The 24084-nt window shown below is 60.7% G+C and overlaps 1 protein-coding gene across 1 annotated transcript in view; it reads right to left on the reverse strand.

The window, feature by feature from the left end:
* The window catches only part of SORCS2 (sortilin related VPS10 domain containing receptor 2), a 343880-nt gene that overhangs the window by 113476 nt on the left and 206320 nt on the right, over positions 1–24084 (reverse strand). Inside the window, exon 3 of the mRNA XM_036246746.1 lies at positions 16190–16289. Within this exon, the coding sequence (XP_036102639.1) occupies positions 16190–16289 (100 nt within the window). The remainder of the gene's footprint in view (positions 1–16189; positions 16290–24084) is intronic.

Genomic DNA, 24084 nt, shown 5'->3' on the forward strand with positions numbered 1-24084 from the left:
ATAAACTCTTCCAACTACCTCAACAATGTTGCTGTAAGTCCAAACTGTTGCAACATTTAAAATCTCAACAATGTTGCTGTAAGTCCACACTGTTGCAACATTTAAAACCTCAACAATGTTGCTGTAAGTCCACACTGTTGCAACATTTAAAACCTCAACAATGTTGCTGTAAGTCCACACTGTTGCAACATATAAAACTCTAAAAAATTCACCTGAAACATAAATGTGGGTGTTGGAGTCAGCAGACCTGTGTCCAAATCTCAGCTCAGGGGCTTACTCCCAGTGAGCTCTCGCCAAACATCCGCCAGCCCCTGCGTTTCCCAGGGTCCCGTAGGGCACACTGGGCTGTGACTAGCTCCAGGCCACCGTCTGCGAGGGAGAGGACGGCTGTCCTTTCCCGCCGAGGGAGCGAGGAAGCCGGCACCTCCTCCAACACTCAGGGGAGCTGCCCTGGTGTCCTGTGCTGAACGCCTGGGATGTGGGGGTCTGTCTGCCGCCGCTGGTGCGGATTTCCCGGCTCTAACCGGCTGTGTAACGCCTGCAGGTCAGGTTCCTCGTCCGTAAAGTGGCGGTAAAGACAGGAACGTTAGGTGGCAGGCAGGAGAGGCTCAGTAAATAACTTTGAGGTCCATGGCTGCCTTCATTATCATCACATCATCATGTTCCTCCCCATTTCCATCATCATTATCATAATCACCTTTGAATCACCATATCATCTTCATCATCATCATCACCATCATCATAACCATCATCACCCCATCATTATCTTCATCAGCATCATCACTACCATCATCTTCACCATCATCATCACTACCATCACCTTCACCATCATCTTCATCATCTTCACCACTATCATCTTCATCATCTTCACCATCATCACCCTCACCTTCATCACTGCCATCACAACACCACCAGCACTATGGACTCTGTCATCTCCATCACCAGCATCCTCCCTGCCTGGTAAAGCAAAGGCCTACATCCTTTATTCCATTAGCCTGGGAGGAGGCTGGGATTTCCCGTCTCGGGGCAGTCCCGAAGCTATTTATTTCAAATCAAGCCCCATCGATCCTCAGTCAGGGCAAACAAATGTGACCGACACCAGCGGAGTCCCTGCAGAATCTGGAAATGTCAGCAGCCCCCCCTCGTCCCCCCTCGACCACCCCGAGCTGGTGGCAGCTAATGAGTAAGCGATCACAGTGTCACGAGGAAGAGCATCAGAGGAGGGGAAGTTAATTTCCAAAGGCTGCCGGGCACCGGGCCGCATCGGAGGGAGCCGAGCGGCCACGTCCGAGGCCGGCTCCAGGGATGGACTGCGGGCACTCGTGAGCTCGCTGGTTCTGCTAACTCGGTCTCGCAGCACCTGGGCCAGACCACGGCCAGGAATCTGGGGCACCGTCTCTTCATTAGCGCAACCATTTGCCTCTGTTCCCTAAGACACGACATTTGTAACGCTCGTCCTCACAATCACCTGTACTCGTCTCTGCTCATCCTCAAAGCGCCCGGAGAAGCAGGCAAACAGCTCAGTGTGTGACCCGTGCAACCCCCGCTGGGCAGTCCGAGGGCAGAGACTGGAGGCCGGATCCACAGCCTCGAGGCCCACCTGCCAGGACAGGGCACGGCCACCACCTTCTCAGGGGACCGGGAGACAACGGCCTCTCCACCCTTGGCTGAGACACCCTCCGCGCGTAAGCTGGCTCATGTCCTGTGCAGTCTCCCCACTGGCTTCTCTGTGCTAAATGCAAAAACACTCCACTTGAAAAACACACACACACAAGGACAAACAGGTTATGAAATAGATTAACCTGGCATTCATAAAGTAATTTCTAACAAGTACCACCAGGGCGTTTGCATGTTAGCCCAACTGTTCCCGCCATGCGGCTGAGCGAGCGTCCAAAGCAGTGAGGTCCTCAGGGCTGACAACAGTTACAAAAGTGACTAGACTGTTGGACCCTAGAACACGGAACTGCACGTCAGATAAACAGGCACGATTCTGCGCCTGCGTTGGGACAGAGACAGGACTGAGCACCCCACCCAGCTGTGCATGACAGGCAGTGAGGCCCCCGTCAGTGGAGGTATGTAAGCAGAGGTGGACGGCATCTGTTCAAGGAGGGTCCTCCCAGGACAGGGGCTGGGTCTGACTCCCTTCCAAGCCCTGGAGTTCTGGGGGCTGCTTCTGGCCTCAGTGAGTGGTGGTCCCAGCCAGCAGCAGGGCAGGAGCCCAAGTTGCAAAGGAAATGACCCCCAAAGACTTGGCTCCGCATGAGAACAGCGAGACCCTGGCCGTCGGGGAGCTGGTACAAAGCTGTGATGAAACTGTGTGGACTGTGGTGACAGACGGAACGGGGAACAGGTCCCAGCCACCTCCTGTCCCAGCTCTGGTCCCAGACTTGCCCCGCTGGTCACTTATTCCCCAGTACCTCGTTGGTAAAGGGGGACTGATGAGTGGAGGCCCTCGAGGGGCTACTGACCGCTGGGCTCCCGGTCCTGGGGGCCCTGGCCCCGGCGCTCATGGCAGCTGCTGGCTCAATGCCCGCGTGGGGGAGTGGAGGAGCCTGCACATCAAGGGTGCCCTGCGTGGTCTCCTCTCCCCCACCTGCCGTCCCTCCCTCACCCCATCGGTGCCAAGGGAGGACACCCATCCTCAGTCTCCCCTACTCCAGACCAGGAGGTGGCAAACCACCGTCGGAGGATAAAACTTCCCTGCTTCTTTGTGCACGTGGGCAACTGAGAACTTCAGAGAAATGTTTTAAAGGGTATGCTCTGGACGCCTGTCCCGGAGCTCACCCCCCTCCACCGCCTCAGTTTGCAACCTTATCTGGAACCAGGATCTTTTTTTTTTTTTTTTTTTTATAATCCTCATCCGAGGACATTTTTCCATTTTTTGTTCAGACAGAGTGGGAGGGAGAGAGAGGAAGAGAGAGAGAGAGAAACATCGATGTGAAGGGACACATCGAGTGGCTGCCACCTGCACAACCAACCAGGGCCGGGGACAAACTGCAACTGAGGTACATGCCCTTAGCGGGAACCGAACCCGGGTCTCTCCGGACCGCAGGCCGACGGACGCTCTAACCACTGAGCCAAACCGGCCAGGGCTGGAACCAGGATCTTTACAGACACGATTAGTTACGATGAAGGCTGGACCCGACGTCCAATGACTGTGTCCTCAAAAGAGGAAAATTTGGACGGACACACACAGAGGAGAAGGCCACGCAGAGACAGAGATGGCAGAGACAGAGAGATGGCAGAGACAGAGAGATGGCAGAGACAGAGATGGCAGAGACAGAGATGGCAGAGACAGAGAGATGGCAGAGACAGAGATGGCAGAGACAGAGAGATGGCAGAGACAGAAAGATGGCAGAGACAGAGAGATGGCAGAGACAGAGATGGCAGAGACAGAGAGATGGCAGAGACAGAAAGATGGCAGAGACAGAGAGATGGCAGAGACAGAGATGGCAGAGACAGAGAGATGGCAGAGACAGAGAGATGGCAGAGACAGAGATGGCAGAGACAGAGAGATGGCAGAGACAGAAAGATGGCAGAGACAGAGAGATCGCAGAGACAGAGATCGCAGTGACGTGACCACAGGCCGAGGGCGGCTGACAGCACCAGCAGCTGGAAAAGGCAGGCGGCTCCTCCCAGAGAGCACAGAGCTGCCGGCACTCCATCTCAGACTTCTGGCCTCCAGAGCCGTCAGGGAACACCTGCTATGGTTTTTTTTTTTGGTTTTTTTTTGACTCACCTGAGGACATTTTTCGATATTTTGTTCAGATAGAGTGAGAGGGGGAGAGAGAGAGAGAGAAACATTGACGTGAAAGCGATACATCGAGTGGTTGCCACCCACACGACCCAACCAGGGCCGGGGACAAATTGCAACCGAAGTACGTGCCCTTAGCGGGAACCGAACCCGGGTCTCTCCAGACCGCAGGCCGACGCTCTAACCGCTGAGCCAAACCAGCCAGGGCTCTGCTATGGTTTTAAGCCTCCTGGTTTGTGGTGCTTTTTACGGCCATCATGGGAAACAAATACAGGTTTATATTAAAACCCATCAAAACAAAGACAAAGCAATACGTAGCAGAGGTAGCACGTGGCCCATGAAGACTTTTCGCCGTCAACCCTGCTCTTGAGTAAAACCTCGTTCCCTCTCACCACCACAGCCCCGGGGCTTGCTGTCCTCTGGGCCTCATCCCAGGCCATCTCCTCCTCTCTCTGCTGCATCGCTCTTGCCCCAGGGCCTTTGCACGTGCCACGATCTGAGCTCATACACTGCTCAGAGCCCTAACACTGTCACAGGGGCAATTAAGTACAATTGAGAGTGAGTGATCATTAATAAAATCAATATCTAATTATAATTAACTGGGCCACTATTCATTCCCACAATAGGTTATTAACCCCAGAGAATAGGGGTTAAGTCATGAGTAGCCACCATGGTGCCTTGTGCAGATTAAACAAGTCCTCTAAGGTATTTGTTGGAGGAAGGACAGAAGGGAGGGAGACGGGGAGGGAGGAACCTAATTCAGGAGCTCAGTGTCTGCTGATCCAGTCTGGGTTCCGACCTGGCCTGGAGACCCCCCTGGACCTGATTCAGGCCCTGGGCCCTATGACTGTGTAAGCAGAGTGGGTTTGAACAAAGTGGCATGAGGCCCCCTGGGCTGTTACCAAGGAGAAACAGCAGTGGGAGCCCAGAGGGAACGCTTGCTGGACACCAGCCATGGCTCTGGTGGCAGGTCTGAAACTCCCCTGCCCTGGGCGAGGTCTGGGGCTGCAGCTCAAACTGCCGGAGGCAATCCGGAAGGCTTTGGGGAGGAGGTGACATTTGGATTGTTCATGGGGTGGGCTGGGGAAAAAGCTAAACACAGAACCAGAGAGCATGGATTCGAGTGTATGTACGCCCATCCCCACCGCCACCCATTAACTACTGTCCCCAAAGCCAACACCCTCTGGCTTCTAGAAACCACCAACTAGAAGGCTCCCCGCCGCTGGGCAGACGTCCATTTCTCAGCCATCAGAGCTGCCTTGTAACCCACACCAGCCTTCGTCAACAGAGAAATGAGATCAGCGGCGTGCTCATGGGGACCTCATTCCGCCACCCCAAAAGGACCGCTATCCGGAGAAGGATGGAACGCCGCACCCATACCCCTCTGCCCCTGCGGCCAGCTCGCGGGAGACTGTGGCACAGTGGGCAGCCAGGCCACGTGCCCAGAGCCCTCGTGGCTTCTTCACCATCCTTTGAACTTGGTTGTGCCAGGCTGGGGGTCGGGAAGAGGCTGTCATGTCCAGGTTGAATCACGTGCCTGGCACGGTCTCAGATCTCACACGTGCATTCATGGGTCCCCCCCCCCCCAGCTCATGGCAGAGGCCTGGTAGTCTCCTTAGCGGTCGGGGACCGTGTCACCTGGCCAGGCCATCAGGGAGAGGAGGCACAGTGTGTCCTCCTAGCCCCACCCCCACATGGTGTGCTCTTCCCGGCCCCGTGAACACATGCAGTGAATGAAGACTGGGAACCTCCCAACCCGGCCACACGGACGGGGACCAGGGACACGGCCAACAGACCAATGAAGGCAATTATGAGCTGCCCCGTGGGCTCGGCGGCCGTGTGTTTCCCACACCTCTAAACCACAAGGATGAGAACATTTGGGGAACCAGCCCATGTCCCCAGCATGCCCACCGTGGCTTCCCCGGTACCTCCCTGCCTTCAGTGTGGCCTCCTCCCCAGCGATGCCGTGATGACGATGGGTTTGTGTGGGCGGTCACTGGGGCCTGCCCTGTGGGCAGCTCATTCATCTCATGACACCTGGGGGAGAGGACTTCTGTCACCCTCGTGTTACAGATGAGGAGACTGAGACACAGGGACGGATGGGGACGTGTCCGGGGTCGCACAGTGGCTCAACCCAGGCCCCTGGTACTGTGCCAGGCCATGGCCCCTCGACCCAGCCGCGCGGGGGCTCAGGCAGCTGGAGCACCCTTGCAGGTGGCGACCAGCCAACCTGGACTCCCCTGCGCTGTCCTCGGGCCCCTGCCTGTCCGCGAGGGCCCGTCCCAGCGCCCGGGGCCCAGCCCCCATGAAGCCCCGCATGCCCTCGGCTGCAAGGGCTCGGCATCCTCTGGGCAAGCCCTGCCCTCTGTCTGCCCCTTCCCAGTGCCCATGTCCCTGCTGGTCCCTTACAGTGGCTCAGGGTGTCCACCAGGCCACCGCTGCTTCTCTCCTGTCAGTGCGGCTCCCAGAGGCTGGCCAGGTCTGGCTAGTCCCCGGGGCAGGGACAGACCCGCCCAGCCTGCGCCAAGCTCATGGGCTGCAGGACGGGCCCTGTACAGGGAGCCACGGGGGCCCACGGGTGGGCACAGGGACCACAAGCCCTCGTGGGGGTGGGGCACACAGGCTGGGCGTTGAGGGCAGAGCAGAGTTCACAGGGGAGAGGGGAGACCCTTCCAGATGGAGGGAGCCCGGGCCTGGCAGAGTGAGGTCGAGGGCACAGGGCGCCAGAGACCCGCTCCCCAGTGCTGCCCAAAGAGCAGACACAGGAAGGAAGAGCGTCCCATCGGGCACGACCAGCTCCGTCTGTCACCTTCTCTGTGTCTGTAGGTGTCTCCCCATCATCCCTCTGAGCCTCACTTTCCATGTTTGCAAAACAGGTGTCGGCCGGTGAGAAGCGCCAATGAACGCACAGCGCTTAGAAGGCGGCGGGCAGAAGCCACTTTCACTGCGACGCCAGCCGCCGTCTCCCAGCGAAGGGCCTTCCCGGGGAGGCATCGCACCGCCCGCCTCCGCTCCAAATCCTTCCCAGCACCCAGCACCCAGCACCCGGGGGTTCCCAGAGCCATTTGCAAAGCAAGTGCTTCAGATGGCTCGGCCCCAGGAGGACGACCCTTCTCAAAGGTGCTGGACACAGGAACGGCCCGGGTGATGTTCACGCGACGAGCACATGATCACCATGAAACAGAACCTCGCCCAGAGCAGTCCATCCAGTTCTGTCTCCAAGCTTCGGTATTGATCTCGACCCACTTCCTCGGGGTGATAAACGGCGAGTCCTCGCGTTGCTGGGACACGGTGTCTGTGGCGCACGGAGCCTTCGGAGCCCTTCCTGTCATCACGGCAGTCGGACTGCACAGAGCCAGGAGCCAGAACAGTAGCACCAGCCCCCACTGACAGACGAAGTCGCCGAGGCTCAGAAACAGAAGCGAGCTGCGCCCCCACCCAGCCCCGCCATGGGTGATGGATCCAAGATCACTGTAGGAGGAAGATGGAGAGACCTCAGGCACTGGCCATGACGATCGATCGACGGATTGATTAGTCGAACTAAGTGAATGAATTCAGTGACTGTAAGGATGTAAATGGGTTTAACATACAACTTCGAGCCCCTGCAAGCACTTAGCACCAGTTTGCTTACAGGTCATTGATAAGCTAGCGTCACCCCTGCCCCGCCCACCAGGGAAGGCCCAGCCTTCGCCTCCAGCCTGTCCCACAGCAGTCTCCCCGCGGGCACCGAGTGCCTTTCCTCTTGTCAGTGCCCTGGTGATGCTTCACCGTCCTGACAGGTTGTCCCTGCTCCGGGCAGCCTCTCACCCAACACCTTTCCCTGCCAGATAAGGTAGATCACACTGCCCCTTCTCTGTGTCCCACAACAGGCGATTGCACCGGGACAACTGTCCTCCTGTATGTGATGTTTGCACACCTTGCCCCACCAGGCAGAGTTCCTCAGTGTGTACCTGGCACAGGTGAAGTGGGTGGAGGGGTGGAGGGGAGGGAGGGAGGGAGGGAGGGAGGGAAGAAAGACAGATGGATAGATGGGTGGATGGATGGATAGATAGATGGATGGATAAGTGCATGGGTGGGTGGGTGGGTAGGTGGATGGGTGAATAGAGAGATGGATGATGGCAGATGGGTGAATGAAGGATGGATGGATGGATGGTTGAATGGGTGGGTGAGTGGGTAGGTGGATGGGTGCATGGAAGGATAGATGGATAGAAGAATGGGTAGATGGATGGATAGTTGGATGATGGATAGATGGATGGAAAGTGGGTAGATGGAAGGATGGGTGGATGATGGATGGATGATGGATGGACAGATGAGTGGATGAGTGGATGGGTGGGTAGGTGAGTGGGTAGGTGGGTGGATAGGTGGATGGATGGATAAGTGGATGGATGGATGGATGGATGATGGATGGACGGATGAGTGGATGAGTGGATGGGTGGGTAGGTGAGTGGGTAGGTGGGTGGATAGGTGGATGGATGGATAAGTGGATGGATGGATGGATGGATGATGGATGGACGGATGAGTGGATGAGTGGATGGGTGGGTAGGTGAGTGGGTAGGTGGGTGGATAGGTGGATGGATGGATAAGTGGATGGATGGATGGATGGATGATGGATGGACGGATGAGTGGATGAGTGGATGGGTGGGTAGGTGAGTGGGTAGGTGGGTGAATAGGTGGATGGATGGATGGATGGATGGATGGATGGATGGATGGGTGTGTGTGTGGGTGGATGGATGGATGAGTGGGTGGGTGTGTGGGTGGGTGGATGGATGAGTGGATGGGTAGGTGGGTAGGAGGGCAGGTGGGTGGTGGTGGACAGCATATTCTGGAGCCTGGCCGCATGACTACATGTTCTTGAACTTACCTATACTCCTCTTGTTGTGAAAACTGGACTTTGGGTACCTTTTCCACCAGCCCAGGACTGGGTCTTGGTCTTCTCCATGAGCCTCTTTCTTAGGAGCCCGTGACTGGGAAGACGTCAGTGTGTAATATACAGACTGCCTCCCGTACCCCATAACCACTTCAGAAACACCCATGACTGGTGGGCAGTTGCTATGCTATTACCCTTCTCATCTCTTCCCTCGAGCAGTCTCCCCAGGGGGTTCTGCCTCAGCTTCTTGCCACCAAACAGGCCTTTTCCTGGTCTCGCAGCCTCAGACCCTTGCACCTGCTGTCTCCTCCCCAGCTTTTCACCTGTGTACCTGCTACCTTCAGAGTCAGGCTCAAGAGCCACTTTTGCAAGGAAAACTTGAGTGCAGTGATTTTTCTCCTTATTTAAATTTTTAATCCTCATGAGAGGATATGGTGTTTTGGTTTTTTTTTTAATTGACTTTAGAGAGAGAGAGGGAGAAATAGAGAAACATCAGTTGGTTGCCTCCTGTACAGTACATGCCCTGACCAGGAATCAAGCCCGCCACCTCCGGCCACCAGGGTTGAGTCCTGCTTGCTGGATTCAAGGCCACTTTCTACCGGCACCTTGGCCACAAGTGAAGACCAGGTGCTCCTCCCATCTGCTGGGGCAGGTGGGGGAGTGACCGGCCGGGCCCACCCCCTCCACCCCCTCGTCTGCACAGGCCGGCGGGGGCGCTGGGGGTCCCCCTGGACCCTGGGGGCAGAGGGGCGTGGCTGTGTGTGTCTCTGGAAACGGCCCCTGCTGGAAAGTGCCATCAGAATGCCGTCCTCTCTGCCACCTACAGACAGCTTCGGAGGGAGGGACGGCCGCTGACGGCTCTTTGGAAAGCGGCCATTAGAACAGGACCGGTTCCGAGTGACGCGCACACAGCCAGAGGTTCTGGAAGGACCCATCCTGTGCCGTCATCATCACTTTCGTACACTGGTCATGTTTATCCTGAAGGAGTCCTTGGGGGTCACCTGCGTATGTGAGATCCAAACTCGGTTTCCAGGGAGGCTGAACAGGACACACGGCTGGACACTGACCCTCCTGTCCCCAGTGCTGCTGTCTGAAGGGTGGGTTCCAGGCGGCCAGCAGCTGCAAGGACATCTGTGTGTCTTCTCCTGAGCCCCAGCCCCAAGGCCACCCAAGCACTCAGCTCTGGTCCTCACACAGGCTCCCGCGTGGGGACGGTCCAGGCCACCACACCTTCCCATGTCTTCTCCTGAGCCCCAGCCCCAGGGCCACCCAAGCACTCAGCTCCGGTCCTCACACAGGCCCCCGCGTGGGGACGGTCCAGGCCACCACACCTTCCCGCGGTCCCTGCCCTGCCTGCACCCCTGCGCGTGGCCAGCTCGGCCAGCTCGGCCCGCTCAGCGCTGCTGAGGGACGTCCCCCTCGGGCTCCCGCGGCCCGGACCACTCTCCCGGGCTGGCCGCCTACTCTGTTCCGAGTGCCCACGGCTCTCGAGCGGGCTCCTCTCCCCCGGGTAGCGTCTCCCTTCCTGTCGTCATCCTTTCGTCTGTGGCCTCTTCACTGTGAGGACGCCGGGGTCCCTTCCATTCTCTCGTGCTCCCAGATGCCTGCGGCATCACTGAGCTTCCTCCTGTCTTACAGGGGTCACGGCCACCAGCTCCCGCCCGTTCCTTCCTTCTCTCGGGGAGCTGGGCTCCATCACTGTCCTTTCTCCGAACCGTCCACCTGCCCCCCCCACCCACTGGACATCTATGGGGACGGCGCATCTCAGGACGCCACCTCCCCATGGGGTCCCCTGCCTGCTAGGCTGCGCACACAGAGGTCTGGGGTGTTGAGTGGGGAGACGGGGCTGCCCTGGAAGCCGAGTGTCTTTACGGAGACACCCACTGGCTGGGCCGGGGCGCGGGGCCGGGGGCTGCGCTGCTTTGGCCGGAGTTTCCTGTGTGGGGCACGGCTCGGCTCCCAGCCTGGTCGCTGCAGCTCACACTGCTCTGTCTTCGGTCAGTTTAGGTAACTTGAGGACCTCAAGGCAGGGGCCGACACTGCTCTGCCCCAGAAATCTGGGCCGTCCAAGGACAGGTCCCCGTCCAGGCAGCCTTCCTGTCCCCTCCGGCCTCCGTGTAAGCTCACCCTCTTTGCCTCGGTGAAGGCGAGGTGGCCAGGCGCAGAGATGCCTTTCGGGGAATCTGTACCTTCCACGGGACAGCCGGGAAAACACCTGATCCGCTCGGGGGTCAGGAATCCCAGTGACATCACACACGGGGCGGAGGCCCAGGCGGAACACCACCTGCCCCGTGTCTCCTGGGCCCGCGTTCTCGGGAGAAAGGTATGTCTTTCCCGCCAGTTCCATACGCTGTTACATGGCAGGACCTTGGAGGACACAGAATGGCTAATTGATACGAGGCAAATAACTACTTAATTGCTCTTGCATTAGTGACGATTAGAATTCCCATCCAGCCGTGTCCTTAGGTGTGTGTTTATGGGCCGCGTGAAACACACTCACTGCGCCTCTGCTGCGCCGACGCCACCGTCTGTGACACAGCAGCCCCGCCGGATAGAGCATAATTGCCCGTGTAATCATCTCTTACACCGGCTAATTACCGATGGCGTTATTTGTGTATTACAGTTCATTCATATTCCTAATCACATGTCCTTTCACAGACTGGGACCCAGCCCAGGAGGCGCTGATGAATTCTTTCTTTCTTTTTTTTTTTTTTATCCTCACCCGAGGACATTTTTCCATTTTTTGTTCAGGTAGAGTGGGAGGGAGAGAGAGGAGGAGAGAGAGAGAGAAACATCGACGTGAAAGGGACACATCCAGTGGCTGCCACCCGCTCGACCAAACAGGGCCGGGGACAAACTGCAACCGAGGTACATGCCCTTAGCGGGAACCGAACCCGGGTCTCTCTGGACCACAGGCTGACTCTCTAACCGCTGAGCCAAACTGGCCAGGGCGCTGATGAATTCTTTCAAACAACAGAAAAGTCAGCGGATGAAACGCTTGGCTTCCGGGCCACCTCGAGGTCGCTGCCACACGGGAAGACAGCAAAGGTCCCGGGTGGGGAACCGGGATCTCACGCCTGCCACCGAGTTCACAGCGGCCGCCCCCGGCCCAGCACGCACGACCCGCCCGTGTTAGGACCCCCTGCTCTCTGGTCTGCCTTCTGATGGCAGGCTGCTCGGAGGGGCCTTTGTAGGTCAAGGGGCGCGTGCCCAGCCGAGGAGCTGGGGGGACAGCCCCGGGGCCCAGGGCCGAGTCCCACCTGTGAAAGCCGTCCGTCGGCTGGGATGGGGGTGTGGATGCTGACCAAGGCAGACGAGACGCCAAACTTCTTTTCCATCAAGAATTTGAGTCACATTTTTTTTTTTTTATCCTCACTCGAGGACATTTTTTCCATTTTTTTGTTCAGATAGAGTGGGAGGGAGAGAGAGGAAGAGAGAGAAAGAAACATCGATGTGAAAGGGACACATCAAGTGGCTGCCACCCGCACGACCAACCAGGGCCGGGGACAAACTGCAACCGAGGTACATGCCCTTAGCGGGAACCGAACCCGGGTCTCTTGGGACGACAGGCCGATGCTCCGATGCTCCAACCACTGAGCCAAACCGGCCAGGGCTCAGTCACATTTTTTTATAGCTCCTTCCCGCATGGTTTGCGGGGCAAGAGAAAAGCAATCAGCGAGGTGACCAGACGTCCAGGAGCAACGTAGCTGGACAGAGGGGCTGAGTCACTGGTGGTCACTGTCCATTAGTGCCCTCAACAAGTGCAACCTGAATCAGAGGCTCGGAACGGAAAAGACAGTGTGAGAGCAAAGCGAAGCGCCAACTCCCAGCCCAGGGTGGGGAACAGAGGCCGGGACCCAGCCAGGCAGCCACCCCTGCCGCAGCGGCTGCGTCCCCACCCCATGGCCCCTGGCTTGGCCTGAACCACTGCTGACCGACGGCTCTCAGGGAAGTGCAAGGTTCTCCTCCAGCGGGCACAGGAGCTCCCTCCCGGGGAGGGGGCGGGACGGGCGCAGGAAGGAGTGTGACAAAGGGTAGAACTTCCCGGTGGTTAAAATGCCCCGGGACCAGGGCTCCAGCTCTACAGTCTTTGTTTCCCAGAAGGGAGCCTCCTGTGGCCACAGACCCTAAGGCCTCTGGAGAAGGGCAGAGAGAGGGGACGTTGGTTAGGAACCTGCGGCGGCAAGTCTCTGACCCCCCGGCAGTGCCTGGACAGTCCCTCCTGAAGGGTTAATAATGTTTTAAAGGGTAAAGGCAAATTCTTGCAAAAGGCAGAAACTACGAAAAATGCGTTGCTTGCAAGACCTTTGCTCAGCCTTCTGTTGAGCACGGATCTGACCTTTGCTCAGCCTTCTGTTGAGCACGGATCTGACCTTTGCTCAGCCTTCTGTTGAGCACGGATTATCGGATTATCCGCATGAATCACCCAGCAGAGGCAGGACGAGACACCAGACCAGTCCAACTGCAAAGTGGACAGTGGGCCAGGCAGGTACGTCAGCAGGAACTGCCGGAAGCTAGAAGCAGAGTATGTAACCTTCACCCCAACTGTTATTCGGGGCTGACTCCTTTTCTGGACTCAGCCTGCCTGCCCCCAGGTGTTTGCAGCAAAGCTACTGCACTCTGCGCTGGGCCTGCGCTGGGGTGTGATCTCCCGCGGGCTGCGACGCCAGGGCAGCGGAGCCTGTGCTGGGAGCGTCCACTCCGTGGTGCTGGACAGACCACCACAAACGAGCGGCTTCAAGCAGCGCCGGTGCGCCATCCCACGGTTCCGGAGTCAGAGGCCTGACACGAGTCCTCTGGGGCTAAAAGCAAAGTGTCGCCGGGGCAGGCTCCTGCCGGAAGTCCGGGCCTTGTCCAGCTTCTGGGGGTGCCTGTGTTCCCTGGCTCGTGGCCCCCCCTCCGACTCCAGAGTCCCGGTCACAGGAGACGTTCAGCCCACCACAGCGTGTTGGAGCTAACACAGCACTAAACAGCAGCTGAACATCCCGAGGGCTCCCTCCAAGGGCATCCCGGGGGCACTAGGATGCCCAGAGACACGCGGGCTCACCAACAGGAGGCTGGCATGGGAACAAGGCCTGGTCTCCCGGACCGGGTCTCGGCACCACACCGCTGTCCCACCAGACAGAGGGACAGGGGCTCAGACACTTGGACATTGTCTTCTCCCAGGTGGTGACGGCCACGTGGTCCCTTTCATTCGGTAAGTCCCCATGGTGGACTGTCCTGTCAGAACTGCCCGGCAAGCGTCCTGCCTTGAACAGGGGCGGGTATGTGATCTCCCGCCCCGTGGGAAAGGAGTGGGGTGTCATGGGGTCCCTGATGCGAGGGCTCTGCGGCTCCCTAGGTCCCTGCAGCCTGCCCTCTGCCTTCTTTTCTCCTCGATTCTACCTGACGTCTTTCCAATAAAGACCCCTCAGCCACCAAAGCCCCTGGCCGCCACCCAGAGCATTCCAGCCCCTGGCTGCATTGGCACGGTGCTGGGGGCTGGGAAGGGCAGGGACCTTGCGTCCTCCCACAGGTGCGGAAGCCGAGCCCGGAGGGGTGCCTGTCACCTCTCCACGGCACAGCCGGGAGGCACGGTGCTGGGGATCCTGCAGTGTCAGCCTCGGCTGCTTGAGACACACACAGGGACAGCACGCACCCGCGCCCCGCAGATGTAAGGAGCCAGCCCTCCCCTGCCTGGTTCGAATCCCCCACCAGCCATCACTCCAGCTATCTCGAATTCATTCCAGTCTTGGGAAGCAAATACGAGAGTTCAGCTCCCTCTCCTGAGCGCACCCCGCCCTCTGGGCCAGCGCTCACATGAATTTTTAACGTAAGCCCATGACACTTGAAAGCAATCCCTGGCCGGCTCCCGGGGCCATGTCCGCCGGCCTCTCCCCGCCCCAGGGCCTTCTCGCAGCCCAGTCAGCAGCCGCTCCAGTTCAGAGCCCAGGTGGGCCCGGCGGACAGCACAGAAGGCCCAGGGGCCATGTCTGGGGACTGTCAGGCCCAGGGTCTCAGGCCAGGAGAACAGGACACCGTGCCTGGGGCACCGGCGCTGGATTCGGCTGCCGGCAGTACAGGGAATTCATCCTGGGAGACAGGCTGCAAAGTGGTCCCTGAAGAAGCCGTACGAGCTGCCTGGCCTGTGACTGTTGCTCAGCCGGGACCCCACCAGCCTTCGCCTCTTCCTGCAAACCCTGTGGGTAACCGACCAGGCAGGGGCAGCGCAGCCCGGCACCCGCAGACCAGGGCCGACCTTTTCCCAGGTCAGACTCCCCCGGGAGGAAGCCTCTCTGTAGGGCCGACTTTGGCCCCTTCCTTATTGCTCCCACAAAACACACCAGTTTTCAGGGTGCCCCAGGCCCTCCAAGGTTCCAGAAGGTTGTAATTGTTTGTCCGGTTCACCTGGGCACCCCGGCGCCCAGCAAGGACCCTCCCCTGGCCACCCCTGCCGAGAAGGAACTGCCACCCTGCTTCCGTGACAGCCCTGGACACGGAGAGGTGGGGCAGGGCCGGGCGCCGGGCTGGAGCTGCTCAGCTCAGAACTGGCACGAGGTCCCAGAGCCCTGCGCTGTGAGCCAGAGTGGCCCCGGGCCCCCCCAGCCCAGCGAGAGAGACACAGGCGCCGGCCTAGGCCGCTCTCTCCTGGCGCTCCTGCCTGCCACTCTGGGCCCCACCCCGCGGCTCACGTGTCACAGCGAGAGGCACGGACCTGCCCTCACCGCCCTCGGGTCGGGCTTTCCGAGTCTGCCACCCAGAAGCTTTCGCAGCCACGAGTCAAGGGAAGGGGGCGAAAGATGACATCCCGCTGAGACCCGTGGACAGTCCTGGTGAGCTGCCCTGCGTGTCCCATCCCCGTGGTCACTGAGCTCCGCGCTGGCCCTCGGTTCACACGCCCCTCTGAGGGGCTGAGTGCAGTCGGGTGACCCTCAGACCCCGAGGGCCACCCCCAGCGTGTCTCCCGGGCACACGCCCCCCGCCCGCCCGCCCTTTCGCCGTGTCCGAGCTCCAGCTGTGCTTCCGGCCGGCTCCCACAGGAAGCGCCGGGCCGGTTCCCAGCCCAGGGTCCCCTGTGCAGGCCACGGTCACTCTGCCTTTCCTGTGGGGCCCCAGGTGACCAGGACGTCACCAGGATTTACCAAAGGGTCTGCTCAGGAGCCTGGGGCACGGGGTGGCCTTGAACCCACAAAGTGCCCCCTCTCAGACCAGCAGTCAGCCAAGGCCAGGGACACTCAGACCAAACAACAGAACACGCAGCTCGGCTGAAGGGGCCAAGCCAGTGAAACCAGCTCACAGAAGAGCTGCGGCAGGACGGACTGCCTGTCACCCTGAGGACTCTGCCAGCGACAGGACAGCCTCCTGCCTCAGGTCCCCACTCCTCCCTGCTGCGCCGGGGTGCTGCCTCTGGGCCCGGAAGACGGTTACCGGATTCACACAGAGCCTTTCCCAGCGGCCCACTCGCCGGCCCCCGAAAACTCTCAGCAAAACGCACGAAGGCAGAGCTGGGGAGAGGCAGCCGGCGCGGCAGGCGGCTGGGTCCCCGGCAGGGCCAGCGGTGCCGAGGGACGCTCGGACGAAGCACTTACCTTCTTCTTGTTGGCCGGAGAGATGTAGAAGCTGTCGATGACGGTGGTGAAGCCAGGCTGCAGGGCAAGCTTGGTGTAGGTCGTCCCAAAGTCCGACGACCTGGGGGAACAGGACCACAGCGGTCAGCGACCTGCCCCGCCAAGGGCAGGTGGACAGGCCACGCGCCCTCCCTGTCCCAGGCAGCAGGAGACTGGGCTCCCCCGGGACGCCGGGCAGTCACGTTGGCCCGGAGCCAGGACCTGGAGTGGCTGTGCCAGCCAGTGTCCCGGCCGAGTCACCTCCTCTGGGCGGCCCGCAGTGTGTGCAGTGTGCTTATTTTTGCCTCTGCTACACCTGCGTCCTGCTGGCTAGGAAGGGCCTCAGGTGTGCCAGACACTTCTAGATCCTTCCATCTCTGATTCCTCTGTGGCCGTCGCTCAGAGGACCAGGGGCTCAGAGGCTGCTGCCCGGAGCCACTGAGCTAACAGGTGGCTGGCTCAGGGCTGGCATCCTGTGTGCTGGCCCCCGGCCCCCTGGACCCTGAGCTCCCACAGAACCTGCACCCCCACCCTGACTGCGTGCCCACAGGACACAGCTCCGGTGCTGCCGGAAAGAGGCCCCAGGGCGCCAGCCCCTCCCCTCCTGTCTGCCTGAGGGTGCAGGCGGGAGACCAAGGGCACTCGCACGTCTGCACTGGAAGCCACGTGGAATGAACTCTGTGGGTTCCAGTGCCGGAGACCCTGACACTGCGGCCCTGAGTACCCCCAGGACAACACAGTGACCTAGGAGCGCGCCGGGAGCTGGGGGAACACCCGATGAGGAAGTGTGGGCTCCAGGACTTTCCCAGAGCGTCCCCATCTTTGATGGGGGAGGATGGGGGAGGAACTGAACCCACGGTGGGGACAGGGACGGGGTGGGGTCCACCCCCACCCCAGCCTGTCCATCACCTAGTAACGTCCTGTCCCATCACCCTGGGCCTGCAGGAGCTGAGCGTCAGGGCCGGGGCTGCTCCAGCCTCTGTGAGGGGCCCTCAGCTGGACTCCGGGGGGCCTGTGCCCCTGACCTAAGGCCCCAGCACCCAGTGGGGCCCGGCGCCCATCATGTGGCCTGAGCATCTCTGTCCTGCTCGGACACCGAGGGACTTGGGAGACCTGTGCTTCTCAGACTTGCCCAGGGCTTCTAGGGGCCCAGGGGGCAGGCCTGGAGCCACTTTAGGGTGAACACCCCACCCCAGGAGCACTTAATTCCATCCCATAATATGCCCCGAGTGATTTCCACAGGAATCATTTTCTCCCCAAATCTCCAAGTGAAACTGAGGCTCCAGGAAGGAGGGCTTAGTGGCCACAGGGCCCCGTGGCCCCAGTGGTCAGGTCCCTCCCAGGTCTGGATGGAGGTGGGCCCCCACCCCCTCCCACCCCCGATGCCCCAGGGAGTCCCGCAGGGCCAGCCCCTCCCTGGGGAGGCTGGGAGAGGATCCTTGGGCTCAGACTTCCCTGGGCCTCCCCAGGGAGGACAGACAGGAGGGAATGAAGACGCCCCTGGAGGTGTGGTTCGGGCAGCATCTACCCGCCAACCTCGGAGAGTTTGTTTTCTTTGGGAAGGAGGCAGCCCAAGCACTTCAGCAGAAAGTTGCTCCAGAGACCCAGGGAATTCTAGTCTCAGAAACAAGTGCCTGTGTTTGGGCTTGATGCACGGAAGCCACCTCTGGGCCTCCTGGTCCCCCCCGCCCCCTCCCACCACAACAAGCCACCTGCCATTGATTCTGCTCCCCCCGACACCCCAGAACCCAGTCCTTCCCTCCGTCCCCCGGCCTCAGCCTCCTCCCTGCCCCACCCTCAGCCGGAACAGCCTGCTCAGGGCACCTGCTGATGCCCTTGGCCGGAGCGTGTCCCACCCAGGCCCTCTTGCCCAGAACCTACACTCCAGGGGGCAAGGCGAGGAGGGTGGTAAAGAAATAAACAGAATAATACAGCCAGTCAAGTGCCAGGGGGAGAAGAAATAACAGCGTGTGGGCAGTGGGTGCTGGCTCAGAGGGATGGCGGAGGGCCCTGGGCCTCAGAGACTGGAAGGTAGGAAGGAAGTGACTGATCCTGGCTGGGGGACATAACGTCCACCCGAAACCTGTGAACGGGACCTTCTCTGCAAATAGGGCCTTTGAAGACATGGTCAAGGCGAGGTGAGGTCGCAGGGCGGGACCTCTCCCAGTGACGGGTGGCGCAGAACAGGGAAATCTGGGCGCAGAGACGCAGACCCTGGGAGATATCACGTGACAACGGATCGCGGGCCCCACCAGACGCTGGGAGAGAGGCCCCGCACAGACTGTCCCCCAGAACCTCCAGGAGGAGCCAGCCCTGCCCCTCTCGAAGCCCCCAGACAGGGTGGTGAATTTCCTACCGGCCGGTGGGGCCTGTCATCGCGACCACAGGGGACGTGGAGAACGGGAGAGACGGCTCAGATGGGCTGGGGCTGGGGGTCCGGACAGCCCCTCGGTGGAGCGTGCCCCCCTGGCACCCAGCAAGCCTGTGGGACAGGCTCAGATGGGCCAGTCGGAGCAGCACAGTGTCCCCTGTGGCAGGGGCACCCCCCAGGGAGCCATGTGACCCCGGGGGCATGAGGCACTGTGACCCAGGCTTATTCGGAGCCAGGAGCTGGGGGCCAGGGCGTCTGGGCCCACACCCCACTCTGCTACTGACGTTCGGGTCTCCCTGGTCACACTCAAGGTTCGGGCACCGGTTTCCCCTCCGAGGAATCGGACGGTTGGAATCAGGGGATCCCTGGGGTCCCCATCAACAGAAAGGCTGTGGTCATGTGCCCTTAACCAGGGGGTCCCCGCCTGTCACCTGGCCTCCCAGCATCCCCTGCGAGGCCCGTTCTCAGGGACACTCTTGGCCAGACCTCCTTACTTCCGCTGGCCACCTGTTCTCAGACCAAGGCACACCGGTGAGCAAGTCGGGCAGGGACGGTGTCTGGATAGGAAGGTGTCTTCCAGGAAACGAAATTGGAGACTGTCGGTTTCCCACGGTCTCTGCCTCTCCCCGGGGTGTCGGGGGGTGGAGGGATGCCTGAGATAAGCACCCACTCTTCAGAACGTGCAATGATTCTGCTGCAAACCTGGGGTGACTGGACACGTGCCAGACGCCCGATGATGGTGGTCTTGTCCTTCCCGGGAGCAAGGTCAGAAGGACCGAACCGGCTGCAGCAGGCGGCTCCCGCTGCATTTGTGGGCACGGAGACGGGGGAGAGAGGCGGGGGGAGGGGCCCCGAAACATGCTCAGGAGAGAGGACGTCCGGCGCGCAGGCATTGGTGTTCCCGCGGAAGGAGTGACAGCCACGGGCTCCCCTCTCAGACCCGGAAACCCCTGCGACCACTTCCTGGGGTTCCAAGGCGCCGGCTCAGGCCTGGACCCCACCCCATAGGTAATGCTGACGACGGGTTCGATGAAGGGGAGAAATCAAGGCCGGATGGGGGCTCCAGAAGCTGGGTCCCCCCGGCCACCATCGCAAGTCCTGCAAACAGGGCTTCAGGCAACAGGGGCCTGTTCTCAGAGTCCCAGAGGCCAGAGTCCCAGCCAAGGTGTGGGCAGGCCAGGCTCCCTCCGAGGCTCCGGGAGGGGCCTGCCTCTCCCATCCTGGTGGCCAGCTCTCGTGGGCTTCTGGCCGCAGCTCCCATCTCCGCCTCCGCCTCGCGGCCTCTCCGTGGGCCCCAATCGCCCTGGGGGCAGCTCCACACCAGAAGACTCCACTTCCATCCCTGCGGATCACACCTGCGGGCCCTGCCTGCACGGGGTCATGCTGGGGGCTCTGGGCAGACAGGAGCCGGAGGGGCGCTGCCCTGCTCACGACCGGCCGCTGCGTTCGTTGAGCGCCGGTCCTGTACGAGAGGGACTCCGAATTAGACACCGTATGTTCCCGATGCTTGTTTAAGTCTCCCCACAGCCCCAGGGTGCCAACCCTGACCCGAATGCCACCTCCTCCTGGAGTTCCTACAGATCGCCAGGTCAGGGAGGCCGCGGTCACCAAGATCGTCCGCAGCAAGGCCGGGTCAGGGAGGCCACGGTCACCAAGACCGTCCGCAGCAAGGCCGGGTCGGGGAGGCCGCGGTCACCAAGACCGTCCGCAGCAAGGCCGGGTCGGGGAGGCCGCGGTCACCAAGACCGTCCCGCAGCAAGGCCGGGTCGGGGAGGCCGCTGTCACCAAGACGTCCGCAGCAAGGCCGGGTCGGGGAGGCCGCGGTCACCCAGACCGTCCGCAGCAAGGCCGGGTCTGGGAGGCCGCGGTCACCAAGACCGTCCGCAGCAAGGCCGGGTCGGGGAGGCCGCGGTCACCAAGACCGTCCGCAGCAAGGCCGGGTCGGGGAGGCCGCGGTCACCAAGACCGTCCGCAGCAAGGCCGGGTCGGGGAGGCCGCGGTCACCAAGACCGTCCGCAGCAAGGCCGGGTCGGGGAGGCCGCGGTCACCAAGACCGTCCGCAGCAAGGCCGGGTCGGGGAGGCCGCGGTCACCAAGACCGTCCGCATCAAGCACTCAGCAAATGCTTGCGGGCTCCCTGGAGGTGCTCAGGGTCCCAGACCCCGAGCTGTGTGACCTCGGGTGAGCAGGGTGCCCACACTGAAAATGTGAGGACTGCATCTGATCATGTCTAAGCACCAGCACTAACAAGTGACCCCTGAGCCTGCCTGATGGGGAGAGACTCCCCCCTCATCGGGGGACAGTGTCAAAATTCCTTTGAGAGCTCAGGTGTCTGGGAGGGAGGAAGGGAAGAAGGAGGGAGGGAGGGAGGGATGGAAGGAGGAAAGTAGGGGGGATAGAGGGGGGAGGGGGTAGAGGGAGGGAAGGAAAGATGGAGGGAGGGGGAGAGGGAGGAAGGGAGGGATAGAGGAAGGGAGGGATGAAAGGAGGAAGGGAGGGAGGGATGGAAAGAAGAAGGTAGGGAGGGATAGAGGGAGGGAGGGAAACATGGTCACTGAGGCCTTCGCTGTGCCCCACTCCGGGCCCTCAACATCCATGCCATCTCCAAATTCTAACTGCATCCGGCAAGATGGACCCGGCCCTTCGGATCTCCCTCTGTTCAGAGAACAAGAGAGCGCCTCCGAGGGGCAGGCAGAACCCAGGAGGGCAGTGAGCCGGCTGCAAATGGCACCTGCGAATAGGCTGCTTGACCGCTGCGTGCTGGCACAGAGCTACTTTTTAAAATGAGTTAATTAAGCCGTTTTCATGCTGCATCATTATTTCAGGGGCGAGGAAGTGTTCAGCTCCCGCCCCCTCACCCCTGGGCCGATGAGCCTGTCTCCCACCGGTACCCTGGAGGAGCACAGCTGTGGAAGATGGGGCCCCCCTCTGCCGAGGGGCTACCCTGGAGGAGCACAGCTGTGGAAGACGGGGTCCCCCTCTACCGAGGGGCTACCCTGGAGGAGCACAGCTGTGGAAGATGGGGCCCCCCCTGCCGAGGCTACGAACGTGTGGCCTGTGAGGCTCAGTTTCTCCACCTGTACAAGAGGCGAATGACAGGCCTCAGAGGCTGTGGAGGGAGTGGACGGGGTCAGAAGTGCAGGCAGGAGCTGGGCTCTCGGTCACAGGCAGGGACACCGACTGCATCACTGTGCCGCCCGAGGGGCATGGACATCACTCACTTCCACGTGGACCTGTGTGTGGCCGGAGACGGTGCACGCTGACCCACCAAAGGTGCCCGGAGACGGTGCACGCTGACCCGCCAACGGTGCCCGGCACGTCGGGATTCTGGGGATGGGAACGTGTTCTGCACTGGACGGTCTACAGAGTGTCGTGAACTGACCCCACAGCCGCTCCCGAGGTCGGAATCTCCACCTGCACTTTACCCAGGGGAAACTGAGGCCCAGCCAGGAGAGTCCTACGGGATCCGACGGCAGAGCTGGGACTTGCGCCCGCCTCGCACCCACCCTGCCCTCGCTCACAGAGGCGGAGAGAGGCAGATACGCGTGTTCCCAGCCAGACGCGGTTCTGAGCTCTGGTCGGGCACCGGCCTGTGACGGAGACGAGGAGGGACGGACGCTGCACGGACATCGCTCAAGGACCCCGGGCGCTCAGGACAGCGGGCGCTGTGGGACCAGGACAAAGGCTTCGATCGACTGCCTGACTGTCTCCTAAACCCTCTCAGGATCAGCGAGGAAAGAGAACCACAGGCCTGTCAAGTCATTCAAGAAAATTCTGGAACATGGCTTGCGGCCTCGCGTGTGAAGCGAAGTTGTCTCCAGCCAGGCGTGTGAACTTGTCACCGGACAGGGACCAGCCAGAGCGGGTCTGCCCGGGGCTCACCTGGAGTGTGTGGTTTTCAACTCCGTGCAGGAAAGATCTCACAATGTGAGTCCAAGTGATCTGGGGAGGACGTTCATAAACGCTGGGGACAGTGGACAGGGACCGGCCGCAGAGAAAGCACCCAGGACACTGGGACAGGGACCGGCCGCAGCGAAAGCACCCAGGACAGTGGGACAGGGACCGGCCGCAGCGAAAGCACGCAGGACAGTGGGACAGGGACCGGCCGCAGCGAAAGCACCCAGGACAGTGGGACAGGGACCGGCCGCAGCGAAAGCACTCAGGACAGTGGGACGGGGAGGGGCGGCGCAGAAGCGGCAGGAGAGCCCAGGCTGCGTCGGCTCCCTGGGAAGTCAGGGAACAGGGGCCTTGGAGACGGGGCAGGGGTGAGCCCGGGACGAGCTGCCCCTGCCCACTGCTCCCCGGTTGCAAGTCTGGGGGTCCCCGAGAGTTTAGAGAAAGAAAGTAAAATGTTCATGCCGGAGAAAGGCGGGGTCTGCCCCAGAGTGAGCGTCTGCAGCCTTGTCGGAGGGTCTTCTCTCTCTGGTGGGCAGGAGCCCCAGGGCAGGTCTCAGGGGAGGGTCTTAAAAGAATAACGGAATATTCATTAGCTTTCCAGGTGTGTCCTTCAATATGTCCATTCATCAGACTGAGCAGATGGGGAGGTTGGGATCATTCCCTGGTCAGCTCCACTACTTTACTTTCTCTTGGGTCTGTCTGGCTCTAATCCGGCTTTGTGATCTGCCCCCACACACACACACACACACACACACTTCCTCACTGCTGGGGTCTGGCTGGCACAAACTGGGCTCACTGGGTCTCTGTCCTCTATCTCCCGACCAGGGTGATTTAAGCTATTTACTCTCTGGTTAGGGAGGAGAGAGATAGACCATGTGCTCTCAAGTGTCCTTGGTGAGGGAAGGGAAGGTCTTGGGATTCACTCGCTGGCTGTAAACTGGTCAAATTATCTAGCCTGTTGACTTACCTTGTCTCAGTTTCCCCATTCTACCTGCCAAGGAATTTTCCTAGCTTCCTGCCTCAGGCTGAGGGAAGAAATCCAGGCCCTGCCTGAGGGGCACCGAGGGTGGGAAGAGGGGGGCAGGAGGGGGAGGAAGAGGGCATTGGCCCTTTGTTTCAGGAAGCGCCCCCACAGTGCGCCCCATGCTGCCCGGGAAGAGACTGCGCAGCTGTAAGGAGGGGACGAAGGTCCAGTCCCAGGAGCGGGAGGGAGGGCGAGCCCACAGCAGCCTCCCCCTGCCCAGCCGACCACCCGGAGGCCTCTGCGGGCCGGGATCAAGCCCCTGGTGGGAAAGTCTCCTTGGCTGATCTGCATGCCAACCAAGACGCTGTGCCAAGGGGGAGACGGACACACAGCGAGGGAAGTCACCGCCCTGGGCTCTGTCTGCGACTCTACTCGGGGCTAAACTGTACGCCCCCTACAGGCGTCCGGCTCGGTGGGTGGAAGGGGACACCGTGGTTCTGCCGGGGTTATTCCGGAGGCTTTGTGCTGGCTCAACGTGGCACCTTGGCAATTCGTGACTCTTCCCCACTGGCGGGGTCTTTAGAACTGGTTTATAACCAATGGGGTAAAGCAGGCCTGTGTCCCTGGTCACTCTCCTGACTCTGCA

This window comes from Molossus molossus, unplaced genomic scaffold (genome assembly GCF_014108415.1).
Source record: "Molossus molossus isolate mMolMol1 unplaced genomic scaffold, mMolMol1.p scaffold_m16_p_1, whole genome shotgun sequence".
Lineage (NCBI taxonomy): Eukaryota > Metazoa > Chordata > Mammalia > Chiroptera > Molossidae > Molossus > Molossus molossus.